The 16,442-nt window shown below is 40.3% G+C and overlaps 1 protein-coding gene across 14 annotated transcripts in view; it reads right to left on the bottom strand.

The window, feature by feature from the left end:
- ptprt (protein tyrosine phosphatase receptor type T) overlaps positions 1-16,442 on the bottom strand; it is a 341,042-nt gene that overhangs the window by 79,242 nt on the left and 245,358 nt on the right. For 13 of the 14 annotated variants that reach the window (XM_044221198.1, XM_044221225.1, XM_044221207.1 and 10 more), the window contains 3 exons: positions 8,741-8,895; positions 2,418-2,498; positions 1,738-1,773 (listed from right to left, as the gene is read on the bottom strand). In XM_044221198.1, coding sequence (XP_044077133.1) covers positions 1,738-1,773; positions 2,418-2,498; positions 8,741-8,895 — 272 coding nt within the window. The remainder of the gene's footprint in view (positions 1-1,737; positions 1,774-2,417; positions 2,499-8,740; positions 8,896-16,442) is intronic. The other variant, XM_044221272.1, reaches the window with a different exon arrangement.

Below are 16,442 nucleotides of genomic sequence, written 5' to 3'. Positions count from 1 at the left end.
ATTTGTGCCATTGCACAAATCGCTCAAGCGTTCTTTTGCATTCTGCTTCATCATGCCTTGATGTGCATCAGCAAATGGCATAGAAACCTCTGTAGCCCGTTGTGTATATTACAGTAAAATATCTTAAATATGTGAGGCTGAAACATTGTTGGAAAATATGGATTTATTAAAAAAATTTAATAAAATAAACATCCCTCATTCTCTTTTGACCACTTTTCTTTGGTCAGTTTTTCATAGCAGATAAGAGGCAGAGTGGGTGTCTATCACAGTGATTCTTTCTGTGTCTCTGGCTCTCTGTTTCCAAGGCAGTTAACACATGGGCACAGAAGATATAACAGTGATTCAGCTGATTAACAACAGTGATTTAGGAGAAGATACACTATCCTACCTGAAAAGAAAAGAGAGGAGTGGAGAGAAGAAGAGAGGAGGGTGGGAATGATAAAAGGATAAAGTGAGAGGAAAGGAGGAGTGAACAGTAAAGTATGAAAATGAAGTGGAAGCGAAGAAAGGATGAGAGAACATCTCATGGGCAAAGAAAAGGATAGACAATAAGGAAAGAGAGGGCTAGCGTTAGGGTTATGACAGTATGGAAGAGAAGAAGAAATGAGGACTGGACAGTTGAAAATGATATATAAGAAAGAGGGCGGTAATCAAGGGGAATGGGGAAGAGATGACTGTATGTGATTTACACTTCATTTTCAAAAGTTTCATTCCTGGGAGGGCAGGTTTTGCCAGAAGAAGAAGAAAAGGGGAATAAGAAAACAAATGCTACTGTTGCATTTATAATAAGTTTAAAAAAATGAAGAGGTGAAAAGAAAAAAAAGATTAAAATAAAATGCAACAATTGATTAAAACAAAAAGTGGAGGAAGAAATAGTTCAAAAGACATGTAGAGGGAAAGGGGATGATGTGACTGTAGGCATGATGACAGGGTTAGGGAAAATGTACAGAACACAGGAGGGAAGAAGAAAGGAGCGAAGAGGAGGAGGAGACATGAGAGCAGGTGTGGCAGGAAGACGACGAACAGGTATTATCACATATAACAGAAACACTCCTGTAAAAGGAGACCGGCCGACAAATGTCACTACAGCACTTGTGCCTCTATGTGTGTGTGTTTATGTGTGTGTGAGACTGTGTGAATTGCTCTACTTGTGCAAAGACTGGCCACACACACACACACATACATGTCACACTTTGGCAGGGGCCAGAGCCAATCTCCTTGGCAAAGAACTGGTCAATCTGGCCAACAGAAGGGGAGAGAGGGAGGACAAATGAAGAGAAAAAGACAGAAAGAAGGTACTGGAAAATGGTTTTGACATTTCATTTTGTGTGTGTGTGTGTGTGTGTGTGTGTGCACATTTGTGATTGCACATGAAGTATATTGCTCTCCATGTGCGTCTCTGACATTGAATACAGTACCTGAATTTATGTGAAACTGCCTTTTTGTTATCTTTTGCGTCACTTGTTTCTCATGCTCACACATGCATGCGCACACATCAACACACACACAGAGATGGACGCATACAAACACACACACACACACACACACACACACACACACACACACACACACACACACACACACACACACACACACACACAGTAAGTATTGGACTGTAAGAGTTACTAACCATAGCTGTTATGCTTTGTTAAATGAAAAGTGAGAGATATGAACAAACAAACAAAAATATAGATAATCCAATAAGTAATTAAGGTGAGATAAACAGTTTTTACTCACCTATAGAAGTTGTGGCTGGAACTGGCTCTTTGGACACTGCACATATATTCAACATGACACACAGAGGGAAAGGCAAATGCTGAGTCAGAAACAGTAATGACTGCGACTAACATGGTTACAGTCAAAATACTGGGGACTTCATTTCAAAAATAGCATAGCAAAAATCAGTGACCGTCTTTAAAAACATATTTGGTCTGTCCTTATGCTTATGTAAGGAAGTAAAAACTTTTGCAATATTGACCTTAAAGCCACTGTCTGTAGGGTTCAGAAACACAAGCAGGAATTACAAATGGGAAAAAACAACATAAAGACGATTAGGGCACGTTTTGTTGTTGTTTTCCTGCCATGTGTAGCCACCAATTATTTTGTTTTGTTTTATTTTGTACCTTCCCCTAAAAGAAGAGGAATTAGCAGCGAGCTAAGGACTGTTAACATTTTCTACTAGTGATAACGTGCAAAATAACTGTGAACAACCATTGTAGTCTGGGTACTGGTTTTCTTTCAGTAGTAATATCAACTACCTGGCAAGTATGCAAAAATCACCTGATCAACCCAACCACAATTTCTCAGTTTCTACAATGTCATTTATAGGGATAATTTGTCCCGTTGCAGGCAACTCCACAGCCTCTACAGCCATTCAAAGATTATGTGTGTGTATGTGTGTGTGTTTAAGTGTGAACCTGAGTAGTAGGAATTCAGCAGGGATTTGCTCTGCAGTGTCTTGCTTCCCTGCACAGAGAAGGAGCAGGGAGAGGGGGAGGCTGGGGAGGAGACAGAAGGGAGGAGAGGTGAAAAGAAGGTGAATAATTGGATGCGGAAACAAGAAGAAAAAGGGGAGAGGATGTGAAAACGGGGAAAAAGAAGAGGTGGGGAAGGGAGAGGTGAGGTGAGGTAAGTATGGAACAGGATAGGAAGGTAAGGGGGAGAGGAGGAGGTGAATCGGGAGAGAAAGTGAAAATAACAGGAGGGAGATGAGGAAAGATGAGAATAGAGGATGTGAAAAGGGAAAATAGGAGGAAGCAGGAGGTGAGGAGGAGATGGGGGAATAGGAGAGATAAAGACAATAAAATCAACAGGACAGGGGAAAGTGGAAAAGAAATAAGGACAGAGAAAGCAGAGAAAGAAAGTAAAATACAAATCAGGTGAAGGAAAAGAGGGAGAAGCCAGAGAAGAGAGAAGAAGAGAAGGGTGATAGGTCAGTGACCTCATCTTAAAAGACAACTATCGTCACCGGAGTCACAATTAACAACAAAAACATACACAAAGGAAGACAATACTCCATATTCAACAGCACAAGGAACAATCCAATAACACTAATGGCACCATCAATGCTACCGATATTGAATTTTGAAAGATAAATGTTTTTCCGCCTCAATGAGCTTGCACTCAAATACTCTCACTCTCGTTGGTCAATACATACGATTACATGATTTTGTGGCTTGTATGAAGAATGACAGTTCAAACTAAATGGAATGAACCGATGGCGAGGAACAGCGCATGATAAAAAGCAGAGAACAGGATGAAATATAAGTGTTTTCCAGTGAACATGTAATACTCAATCATCACACTCCGATTTGGACACAAGCAGCTGAGATACCAACATTATGAATCAAATGGATCTAAGAAATAATAGCAGGGTCACATGTATTTGTCCCACTAACTCAGCTAGCCTAGCATCTCTTGAGCAGTTAACTATGTACCTAGTAGAGACTCTCCTCACTTTAAAAAAAATGACCATGTTGGTCATTTCAAACTGCTTAAAATGACTTTTGTTTAAGTGTTCCTGACAAGCGGCAGCCACGAATGATGACACCTTACTAGTTGAAAGTAATTTGTGGAAACAACATACAGATGGATGACAAATGAAAGGAAAGACCACAATATACAGACGTTATTATATATATATATATATATATATATATATATATATATATATATAGTGTAGGCTGTGCAAAGAGGCCCTTGAGACAATCCAGCACATAACTGCAGGGTGTAAGATCCTGGCAGGAAAAGCATACATGGAGCGCCATAACCAAGTAGCTGGCATAGTGTACAGGAACATCTGCACGGAGTATGGACTGGAAACCCCGAGGTCAAAGTGGGAAACACCTCCAAAGGTGGTAGAGAATGACCGAGCCAAGATCCTGTGGGACTTCCAGATTCAGACTGACAGAATGGTAATGGCGAACCAGCCTGACATCGTGGTGGTGGACAAACAGCAGAGGAAAGCCGTTGTGGTTGACGTGGCGATACCAAGTGATGGCAACATCAGGAAAAAGGAACATGAGAAAATAGAGAAGTACCAAGGGCTCAGAGAAGAGCTGGAGAAGGCCTGGAAGGTGAAGGCAACAGTGGTGCCTGTGGTCATCGGAGCACTCGGGGCAGTGACCCCCAAACTGGAGGAGTGGCTACAGCAGATCCCTGGAAGAACACCAGACATCTCGGTCCAGAAGAGTGCAGTACTGGGAACAGCGAAGATACTGCGCAGAACCCTCAAGCTCCCAGGCCTCTGGTAGAGGACCCGAGCTCGAAGGATGAGACCACCCGCGGAGGGTGAAGGACAAAGTTTTTTTTTTTTCAGACACATATACATATATATATATATATCAAGAAGTCCTACCAATGGCTAGAGCGGGCTGATGTGGCGATACCAAGCGATGGCAACATCAGGAAAAAGGAACATGAGAAACTAGAGAAGTATCCCTGGCTCCATGTATGCTTTTCCTGCCAGCATCTTACACCCGGCCAGCATCTTACACCCTGCAGTTATGTGCTGGATTGTCTCAGGGGCCTCTTTGCACAGCCTACACCTTGGGTCTTGTCTGGTGCGGTAGATCTGGGCCTCTATTGCTCTGGTGCTCAGGGCCTGCTCCTGTGCAGCCATGATGAGTGCCTCTGTGCTGTGCTTCAATCCAGCCCGCTCTAGCCATTGGTAGGACTTCTTGATATCAGCCACTTCAGTTATGTTCCGGTGGTACATCCCATGTAGGGGTTTGTCCTCCCATGATGGTCCTTCCTCCAGCACGTCTTCCTCTGTTCTCCATTGCCTGAGACATTCCCTGAGCACGTCCGTCTTGTTCCAGTAGCCCATTTGTCGTCTCGATGCCCTGGTTCCCCAACACCTGACGCAGACCTTGTTTGGCCGGGCGACGTCTGAGCCGGCATGTCATGTATTTCATCGTCACTCATCATCATGAGGTAGGCAGCAGCGTGAAGGGTCTTGCCTAAGGACCCACACTGGATACACACTGGATATATATATATATATATATACCCCACCATGAGCCTCCAGAAGAGGTTCAGTGCTCCTTGGCATCAATTTTCCAAGTCTCTGAATCTCTCTTCCAAAATATGGTGTTTTGATGATGGTGGTGGAGAGTGCTAACACAGCACTCCATACAGCTCCTCGTGTTGATGGCATCTATCTATTATCTATAGGCTTTCAGATGCCAAATAGTACACACGCATGTCAGCATACAGAGTATAATTGCATGTGTTCATTGTGTATCAATTTTGTGGATTTTAGAGTACTGATGGTCCAAGCTGGTGGCCATTAGTGGAATACTCTCTCACTAAAGAAATCTCTTCTTCACCTCCCTTCGTACTCACTGAGCAGATGACATGATTCTGCTTCATTTCCACTTTTTTGTTTCCTTCCCCACTCCCATACTCCTCTCTCTTCTTGTCTCACCTCCTCAGCTTTACTTTCCTCCCATTTCTCCTATGGCACTTTTCTCTGCTTTCCTTTCCCTAATGCATTTATGTTTCCATAGCTTATTCTAGCTATACATTAGGTATACAGGTTGGTTTTTTTTTCTCGCAAACTCTGCTGCCATTTTGCTCTGTTTGATATGGATAGGGTACTCCCAAGGGCAGTCTGGTACTTAATGTGTCGTCTGGCCAACCAGATTGCTATCTGACATCAAAAATCAGTGTAAAGTGTAAACACAGCCAACAAGTAACACACAGGGATCGCAAAACAATTAGAATGATGGGAGGTGGTTTGAGACACATTCTAGCTAGATGATAAAAAGTTGTAAATGCATTAGGCTCTCCAAGCCTACGTTACTCCCAAGTGTTACTACGTCACTAAGTGGTCCGTTGAAGTAGCCACTTACAGCACCTTCTTGTGGTGATAATGGCAGCTGAGGTGACACTGTAATTAGCCATCTTTCTCCCTGTTACATTAAAGTGATAGGAAGAAAGCGGCTTCAGAGTGTAATATGTGTGGAAGAAAGCAGCATGAATGAGTGCTTGTGATGGTGAGTAAAACTTTTGACTCGCCAACAGTCCATTTATGTCAGTCATCCATGTGTTTCTGTTAGTATGACAGATAGCTTTTTTTTAGCACGTTATTCTACTTCTGGCATTTTTTAGCAATTAACAAACTGCCTCATGTACATTGCCACCAGCCTCTGAACTAGAGTGGGACCTAGTACCCAGATTTGCAGCTGATATAGGAAAAGCCAGACCGATGTATTACGTTTTGTGATGTGGAAAGAGACACATATTAATGTTGGTAAGAAACAAAGGTGTTTTTAATCGCATCTAGATGTTATATGAGACACTGGAAAAGACTAATGTAAATGGGGTCTTAGTGTTCTTAAAAAGGACACATTTCTGGTAAACTCTGCTGCTTCTTGTCACCAATAGATCAAAGGTTTTCACTTTAGCTTGAAAATGGAATACATTTTCTCCCCAGTAACCCCAAAAGCTTTAACTCCATTTTCTCTGGAAGAACGTAGCACTTTTCTCCTGTTTCTTACCATAAAGTAGCCTGGGAGGTTTCCCATCAAATAAAATGTAAACATTAATGGCAGTATAAAGGCTGACACAGATGTCATCCAGTGTTTGTAATTTTACTAATGTCTTCAAAATGAATATGATGATAATTTCCTGATGTGAAAATTATCCATGTAGAAGCCCTCTTGCCTAATTCTTATTCATATTCTGTTTGGTCTACTGTTTTCTGGTACAATAACCCAATTTCCCTACAGCGGATAATTTCAATTTTATCTTCTCCTCTCTCTGTCATCCTCTCTTTCTCCCCCCCTCGCCTCTCATCTCTCCCCTCTGCTCCTCTCTCCTAATACCTCCAAACACAACATATTTTCTCCTCTTCTGTGATAAAATCCCTCTCGTCTCATGCTTACTGGCACTGTATGCTAATGCGACGCAAAAAGAAGCTCAACTTTAATACAGTGAGGAGTGTACCTGCATGCCAAAAGAAATCTGCTTTGACAGCAATGTCCTGTGAAGATAACTGGTGACTGGGTGAGAATGCAATAACACAAAAAGGTTATTTGTTCTGCGAGGGTCCATCTGTGGAAATATTAGTGGGTCCCCTCCCATGTGTCAGCATTTTTCTCTGTCTCATTAGGACTTAGCCTAGATCGGTGACTGTGTGTATAGGTGCGTGTGTGTGTGCTTTGTTTCTTTTTCTTTTTCAAATGTTCATGTGACCAAGGAGAGAGACTAATGTAGTTAATGGCACCAACTTTGATAAACCTGACAGCATATTGACATGGATCTTAAACAACAACGTAACACAGCAAAAGAGACAGAATTTTAATTTTTGTCATAGTCTGTCCATACAATCTTCATGGACTGATACAATAGAGCAGTCTCCCTCTGGCTTATATAGCATATGGGCCAAGACATTTATCCAAAGCTGACTAAAAAAGGAGGGAAGTCTGGCACCTTTTGAAAGTCCAAACTTCATTTCACATATGCCCTAAATCTAGGTAAAGACCAATTTGAATGCCAAAACTTTATATTTGTTCCAAGCAAGGTCTAGTCAACTCAGCTTGGAAGCAAAAAACATCCATAATTTATAAATTCCAGTTCCCTGGACAATAACTCTTAACCTTTTTTTCTAAATCCTCCAATCACTGAAATCTTTATTGATAGAATCAGCCAAAGTGCATTTAGGTCTAGCTGGAAGAAAGGAAATGTCTAACGTTTCAAATAATAAGTTTATGAAACAACAATGGTCTAGAAGAAAGTAAGCTAATTTTCTATATGTTGCAAATGCCTAAACAAATAGCCAAGTCTATTTGAAATCAAAGAGATTTTTCTTAAGTTTTAAATATCAAAGCTTTATCATATATCCATGGTCCAGATAAAGGTAATTAAGTAATTTCAATGCAAAAACATTATTGGACGTCAGAATTGCAGCATGGACAGTTAGAGGAAGAGTGCAGGCAATTACAGCCGGAATTAGTTTGCTACTTAGTCCTTCTCCAGCACCCTGGCTTTCAGTGGCCAAGCACTCCCAAAAGGCCAGCCTGACATTTTCAAGAGAAACATTCCCTTCTGAGAGGCCCTGTCTAATTACCCTGGACACACGTGCACACGCACACACGATTTTACAAAGAGATGGGAATATGCAGCCACATAACCACGCAAATGTGGGCAGGCTGACTTTCATGATTGCAGTTGAAGATACACACAGCTGCATATGCGAAATACCCAATGCAATATGTATGCATGTACTTGCATGTGTATGAGGCATCACAGAGCAGAACAAGTTTAGGGACAGTGCTGAAAATGATTACAACAGCACTAAGTAAGATGGAGGCTAGTGAAGCAGCACAACACACTGCTGATAGTGGTGAAAGAGGAACATATGGAGAGTTTTATTATACAATGAGATGTCCACTATTTGAATAAATGAATCTGACAAAATGATTAATGGCACAGAGACGTAGTATATGCGTAGATTTGAGTAGAGACCAGGGCAAAAGAAATTTTACTATAAGAAACAAAAGTTAACTTACAGCAAACTTTACCATACAAAACTAATTATTTTAGCTACATTGTTTTGAATGATTCTACCTCAACAGCACAACAATCTTTTATTGGCTGTATTCTACCTTGGTTATATAGGTAGAGATCAGATTGGAACAGTATGTACCCCAATGGCCCGCCATAATGGTGCCAGCTGTAGTTTGTAGATTTAAGATGCACATTCAAGCCAGAACCATAAAGGATTTTGACTTACTGAATCCGTTGAGGTCCTGGTTGGAAGTGGAGAAGGGGTCGTCTTTGTGCAGGGTGCTGACTTTAGTGGTGCTCTTATCAGCTGTGGTGACCGGACCCATCTCCCTCTGCTGGGTGGAGCTGCTGGCAGTCTCCTTCTGCTTCTTCGCCAACTTTCTGTTGTGGTATGACCACATACACACAAACAAGCATACACGTAAAGGCACATTCACGAGCAGAGACAGGAACACACACACAAACAGGTATATTTACACATGCAGACACACCGTGTGTAAACCCATATGCAGCACCCAAACACAATCACACATATACATAGAAACATACATCACAAAAACAAAATACTGTTAGAGAGATGATTTATGGTGAGAACAGTAAAGAGAAGATAATTATATTTCTTTATAACATGCAGTGACACAGAAGAGCCAAAATGGCCACATGAGGATGGAAATTATGTTTTATGCATTGCAGTATAGAAAAGTTCAAAAAACATTTTTGCATTAAACCATTTATCTTTTAACAAAGTCTAACTTGTTCAGAGTGTTAGAAGCCATATATTGTTGCTATGAGCAAATGGTATTGTAAACACTGGGCATTTATGGCAATGGTTAGACTTCAATTTATATCTACAGCAATGTTTATGTCATTTTTTTAATTACTTTTCCACTGTTGTTATTTTGTCATAAGAAATTTAACATACTTTGGAGTCTTTATGTAAAAATAAAGTAGTCAGTGTAGTGACTCTTTTTATTTATACATTTATATGAGACTGCCTCATGCAGATCTGTGTACCGAAATTGGCTATTACTCTTGTTTTTTATTCAGGACTGAGTTGTAACACTTTTTGCAATTCTTGTTCTTTTAGCATTTCTGTGCTGGGTATCAGTGTTGTAGTCAAGACCACCTAAACCGGGACCAAGTCACGAACAAGACCAGAGTGTATGGAGACCAAGATAAGACCACAAGGGGTTTTTGAGGGGTTGAGATCGAGTCAAGACCAAGACAGTACCTCTTACAGTGGAATAAAATTAAGATATTATATTAAGACATAACAGGCCCAAAAGGCTTGTCACATTTTTAAAGGCTCCTTTAGAGGCAGTAAGAAAAGGCAGCCTTCCTTTGCCTGAATTAGAAAGACAAAACTAGGCTATCATTTGCAGTCTTCAGTATTCCACAACCCATTGTGTATAAATATTTTCTTCAATGGAGCATTCAGGCAATCCTCGTCAACTTGTTAAGTCAGGAAATATATACATATGCCTATATATAGGTTGAGTAGGGCCACCCAAATGCACCATTGGTTTTAGTCTTTCTAAGGCTGGACCATTTCATTTAGGAAGGAGGAGCAGGTTCAGCTCAACTTCCACGATTCCTGAAAAATTGGACGCCACAAGGTTTTACCAGCATTCAGTCCAGATCTATATCTTTCGTGTTCTGTAGATGAAGAACAATGAACAGCGTTGTTCCATAAATCTCATATTTTCTGAAATCAGATCAAACCGTGCAGACACATGGCCCCTTCAAGTGTACTTTAAACCAACCAACCAAAAATTTTAAAAAGGTAGCTACATCTGATGCAGTTAAATACATTTACCATATAGTTTCCCCTTTGACAGTTGCTTAATGTGTACATGTTATATGATATTATCAAAAGAATGGTTCAGAAGTCAACAAGTGCTTCTTACACCAGCTGTAATTTACAGCTGTCATCAAAGAACATTGAATAAAATCCATATCTCATTTAAAGACGTCTGGGGAGATAACTGATTACCCCAAACATTACCATGCACACTGCTTCAGTGTCATGCAAAGTCATTTTTTTGGAATTTCCCAACCCTGGGTAAGGAACATCTGCTTTGTACTTTATTATTGTCAGATTCATGCTTCCTTTATTGTGTTTTTCATCATTAAATTTAAAAGCATTAAAAGCCACTTTACTAAGAATAGTAAAGGCCAATGAGTATGAAACTGGTTTAAAATGTTCTAAAAGTTAATTAAGCTTACAATTTAAAAACGAAAATAAATATATTAATAGTTATTTTATGTCAGTGGAGAGTTTTTTAAATAACTAACGACATAAATCAAAGCACAAGCTCTGTGGCCTCTTGGTTTGAGAGCAAGTTGCTCATTTTCACAAGAGACCTCGCAGATCAAGGGATTTACATGAATTCTTTTTTATCAAGCATTTTCCTGTTATTTTACCACTAAGGATAACAGAAATACATCGAAATCCACTTGTAACCCAGCAGACTGGAAAGTAACCTTGAAGAACATTATGCCCTCAGAGCTTTGGGTTGATCTGGGGGTTACAGTGAAATCCAAGTAGAACAAATAAGCACAGTAGGTTTCCTTTCCTAAATAGTTTTTTTTTATAATTATAATGGTTGTCTTCACTTCACTAACATCTAACTGCAACTCACTGTGATTAATATCATCTCATTTTTGGAAGCTGAAACATTTCCATAGACCTTCTTGAGAGCCAAATTCCATGGGATTTTTTCATGACTTGACCAGTCACTAACTGGTAAATTGACTGGTGGATCATTCTCTTGAACTTGGTGTGTCCCTTTAATGAGTAACAAAGCACGCTACATGACACTCCACAGCAAAGCACCATGAAACTGCTAACAGATAAGTGAAGACATTTGTAGCTGAAATGCACCACTGACTGCAAGTCAAAGTATTCAGTGTCCACTGAATTTTACTTGAATTTTAATAACAACACACATTCTATTACAGCGTGGTCCTTGATTGGCTAGCCACATTGTTGTAAAGCAATACAAAGAAAAAAAGTAGGGCACGGTTCTATTTTCTAGGTGCTATCAACAGTGCAAGTCAAAGCAGTTAAGCTTTGCATGGGAAAACTGTGAACCACCCGTGTTTTCTTGAATTACAACTGAGGGTCAATGAAGACTGAGGCATTTAATTGTGGCTTGTAGGTGCATTTCAGCCACAAATGTCTGCACATAGGGTCGGAATTACCATCAAATGGATTGTTGTTCCAATTCACTTTTGGACTGTCATCCATGGCTGTAAGCTGCTGCATGCCGGACAGCCTACCGAATAACTATTTACTTTATTCATGTAGAGAGATGTGTGAAACCTTCTGTGCATGCAATAATGCCCCATAATGACCTACCAGCAGTAAATCTGGTTATACATTTTACTTGACACACTATGATCTGACAATACAATGGTAGGTGAGGGAAAAAGCCGGAAAGCTGACCCAAATGTAGACCCTAATGCAGTCTTTAAGTAGTCATAATGGCCATTCCAGGGGACTACTTTGTGTGTTTATTTTCAGTCACACTCAGACACAAGTGTTTGAAATAACTCGCTTAAAAGCTATTGGAGGCTCTTGCAGCTTGTCTCAATATATGTCATTTTGCGTGAGTCCCGAGTGCAAAGATTGCACGACTCATAGAGTCACAATGGCCACATTTATGGGAAATACGCCAGACTAACATGATTTGCCTTTTCAAAAGTGTGTAGCAACAAAACACTAAATCAGAGAATCCTGCACCGCCCACAAGCTGTCAGAACAGAGCAACCCATTAAAGTTTCTTAAAGTGTGTACAAGTAGTGTTTGTTAACATCAGTGCCTGCTATCAGTAATCACATCATTTTAAAATTTAGCTCCAGTTGAGTCATATAAAAATCATCTCACACTTCTTTTTCTGAAATCAACAGAAAAACCTTCTCCAGAATCCGCCAACACATTCTTCAACTTACTTAAAGTGTCTGACATCTAGTCACGAATGGCATACAGTGGGCTGTGTCTGTGTGTGTGTGCACAAGCATTGGCCAAAATGTGCTGTTTATGTGAGCAAACACTTGATCTCCTTGAAGGATGAGTAAGTACTGCGTGTGCTGGATGTTCAGTGTTTTCGCCTGCGAGTGCTTGTACACGTGTCTGTTGTATTTGGCTGTTGATGCACACTGGCCAGTGAGTAGTGAGTGGGTGTGTTTCTCAGTGACCTATCACGAAGCCGCCTATTACGCCTGTTTGTGTGTCTCTCCAAAAGGCAAATAAGAAGATTACAAATACTACTTTCCTTTAGTGCATTAATCATATCTTCCCTACAATGACTTGACAATTTCTCTCAACAAGTCTAAAAGCTTTCATGAACTACTTAAAAGTTGAGTTACAGTCTGTGATAGAGAGACAAGAGAGGAAAATTAATTTGTACTCAAGTTCCTGTTTACATGACTCATCTGTACTTTAGAACTTGAAACACACACACAAAAGCGTGTGGTTTTCAATTGTATTGATTTTAACCAATTAATACCAAATAGAAGCTTATCTGATCTGTTTAAACAGTTCTACAACCAGATTGTATGCCACCACACACCCCAAAAGTGATGTTTTCTGCTGTCAGAGGACTCTGATCTCTCAGTTTACAGTAAAAGCCAAAAATAAACCGAAAATAATGAGGCCTAAACATACAATAGATAATTGGAACTGTATATAAAGTGAATCTCAGATAAGATGTAAAAACAAAGAATATCCTTGGTTAGTCTGAGGTAGGACTTGAACTCCTGTCTCCTGTATCAAAGTTAAACATGAATCCTTCTCCACCACCTGTAAACCTCCTTAGTTTCTGTTTGACTGCATAAAAATGTACACTACTGCCTGCACCGGCAGTAAACGCTGGCACTGGATGTAAATCATGGCTGCAGAATATGAACAGAATTCCTACGAAGACTGGGCTGGTGGCCATCTTTCCGTTCATGCATGTGTTAGTGTGGTGTGTGTACTGTATGCTCTTGTGTGTGTCTGTGAGTGCATGTTGAGCTTGACTGTGTGCCTTTACACATATAGTGTAATATGAGTGCACTAAATAATCTGTGCTTGGTGTGCACATTTTTATCTACAATATTTGTGAATGTGCTTGTGCATGTGTGTTTGCTTGTGAGTGTGAGTGTGTGTGTGTGTGTGTGTGTGTGTGTGTGTGCACCATTGCATTTGTAGAGCCCAAATGAGAAGTCAGATGTGGAAGAAACATCTCTCTTTTCATCCCTATCATTCCACTGGCTCACAGAATACTGGCAATAATACATGTGTGTGTGAGACTGAAAGAGATGCAGAGATATGGCATTAAAGCAGTATCATTGGATATTAGTGTGTGTGTGTGTGTGTGTGTGTGTGTGTGTGTGTGTGTGTGTGTGTGTGTGTGTTTGTGAGTGTGTCTGGGTAATGAGCTGTACTTGCCCTTGAGTACTTAAGCAATTCAGCCGAGAGAGAGAGAGAGAGAGTAATGAAAAATCACAGAGATGTTATAAAGCCTGAGACAGAGCAGAGGGTGAAAATAGAACAAGAGAAACTAGGAAAACAAATGAAACAGTTCAAGAATAAACAAGGGAATGAGGAAAAAAACAGGGGAACAAGAGGGAGAGCGAGATGAAGGCATTGGAGAGAGAGAGATAGAAAAGATGGAAAGGAGGAATGGCCTGGCAAAGTTTCTCCCATAATCATTTCCTTCCATCAACCCCAGATTCAACCTTCTTCTGCTCCACACCAATTTACAGGCGACGGAGACTCAAAACCTCCTGTGTGATTGGAGCTTAGAGTGGCCTATTCCTGGCTATCTGACTGCACTTTGACAGAAAGTGGGCAGGAAAACAGGAGTAGGAGGTGAGCAAAGAAAGGAAAGCCAAATGGAAAAGATCAAGAGATGGAGTGAGAATGAAGAACAAGAAGAGTGAAGAAAAACAGTGAGGAGAGAGGATGGAGGGAAGAGAATGGTGGAAACAGGGAAGGAGACAAAGGATGAAGGAAGTGGCAAAAGAAGAGAATGCAGAGAAGCAGGTAAAAGAAGTAGAAGAAGCAACAGACAGAAATGTGTGACTTGCAAGAGGAGAAAGGCCTTCTCATTCTCCTCCCCACTCCTTCTCTACACCTCTACCTATTCACACATTCATCCCTTTAATGGACTCGTTTAAATGACAAATTCCTTGCATATTGTAAGTGGCAATGAGCACGACATAATCCTTCTTTAATGAATGTCACGGCAGCAGTTCATTAAGCACTAAGGTTACCCCGCTGGGTGTCGACCGCGGCGAGAATCATGGACTACTTTGTGCTCCCAGCGACGTTAATTGCAGACCGTTTGATGTGTCGATAATGAGTGATGCGTGGTAGATTCGTTGTTTTATTTTTTTGAGACCTTCCCCTGATGGCTTTGTGAGGAGACGTTATTACTGAGAGACACGAGATGAGACGAATGAAGTGAGGCAAAGCGGCGGTACTTTTGTTTTAAAAAAACTGCTTTTTAATCGTTGCTCATTTGATATATTACGTGCCATGAGCACTTGGAGGGTTCATTTCCCAAATGCTGGATATCCATTTAGTGAAATTCATTACTGAAGTTCATCATTCAGTATTTCTAAAATATAGAGGATGCAGTTTCGTAAATCTTTGTGCTCTCGTTCAAGTTTCCCATTAAGTTACCTCTTTGTAAAAAGTACCAACATGTGTTTTAAATGTGTGCTATTCATTGTTTAAATAAAGGTGTGTGTCACTATTGTTTAATCTGACAGTATCGCATGAAGGCCATTTTTTAATTTTCCCTTAAAACTCCAGTCCAGCCTTTAGCCATTTGAATTCCAGTCTTTTTAAATAAATTTTTCAGTACAGACTTATGGCATAATCATTACATGAGAACTTCTCATATCAGACCTTTTTAATTTATTGATGTTCTCAGCTGCTAGCATTTAGTTAAAGTTAATCAGTATTTCTAAAAAAAGTTACATTGTGTTACAGTGTTACCAAGGACTTAGACAACACTTCCTTTTTGAGTTTTTTTTCATATACTGTTGTTTATTTTGGTAGCTATATATACATTGGTGTTCCCTTTTAGCAGCATTTGACAATTCTATCATTAAATATCTCTACAGAGCCCAAGGATGCAGTGTTACATGGCTATACTTTTGTCTTACGCTAAGTAGTCTATCGCTATTTAAAACAGGAAAAAAATTCCATTTATTTAACTAATTTATTTGGTTATTCAGTATTTCTCAAGAGCCCAGGGATGCAACCAGTAAAAGTGTCAACCAAGGACTTTTGTGACAGAGAATACATTTGTGCCATTATTGAAATGGTGTTGTCCAAACATATTTGTAGCTACGAATTGTAGCTGTAAATAGCTACAAATATGTGCTCATGAAGTAATCGACCATGCAGCAACCATTTATAGGTTTACCAGTATTGTTCTTTTCCTAGAAAGTGATGCATGCAAAGGGAATTGCATTTATTTTAGTAGAAGTCTAGCAAGTCAACAGGGTCAACCTTAAGGCGTCCAATCAAACAAGGGAAACGACATTTGTTTCACTTGTCAAGGGATTGACAGAACTCCTGTATTATGGCTAGAATGGCCTCAGCCAGTCAGTTGGCAGCTAGATAGCTCAAATATCCTCAAGCCATCCCCAGCCAGCACAGCAGTCAGACAGGCAGTCAGTCACTTCAGGATGACAGCGGTAGCTCCAGAGGAGGCTGCAGGCAAAGCCCAAACAAACTTTCATCTGCGTATCACAGGATTTAGAGGAGGACCCAGCAAGGGAGGGAGAGATTGAGGGATACAAGAAAGGTTTAAAAGAGAGAGAGATAGGTTGGAAAGAGAGAGAGAGTACAAATACACACAAACAGACACACACACACACACACTGCAGGACTACAGGAGACTGCACAACTTTAAATCCCCCTCTCA

This window comes from Siniperca chuatsi, linkage group LG2 (assembly GCF_020085105.1).
Source record: "Siniperca chuatsi isolate FFG_IHB_CAS linkage group LG2, ASM2008510v1, whole genome shotgun sequence".
Lineage (NCBI taxonomy): Eukaryota > Metazoa > Chordata > Actinopteri > Centrarchiformes > Sinipercidae > Siniperca > Siniperca chuatsi.
This window is presented reverse-complemented; position numbering and strand designations above follow the sequence as displayed.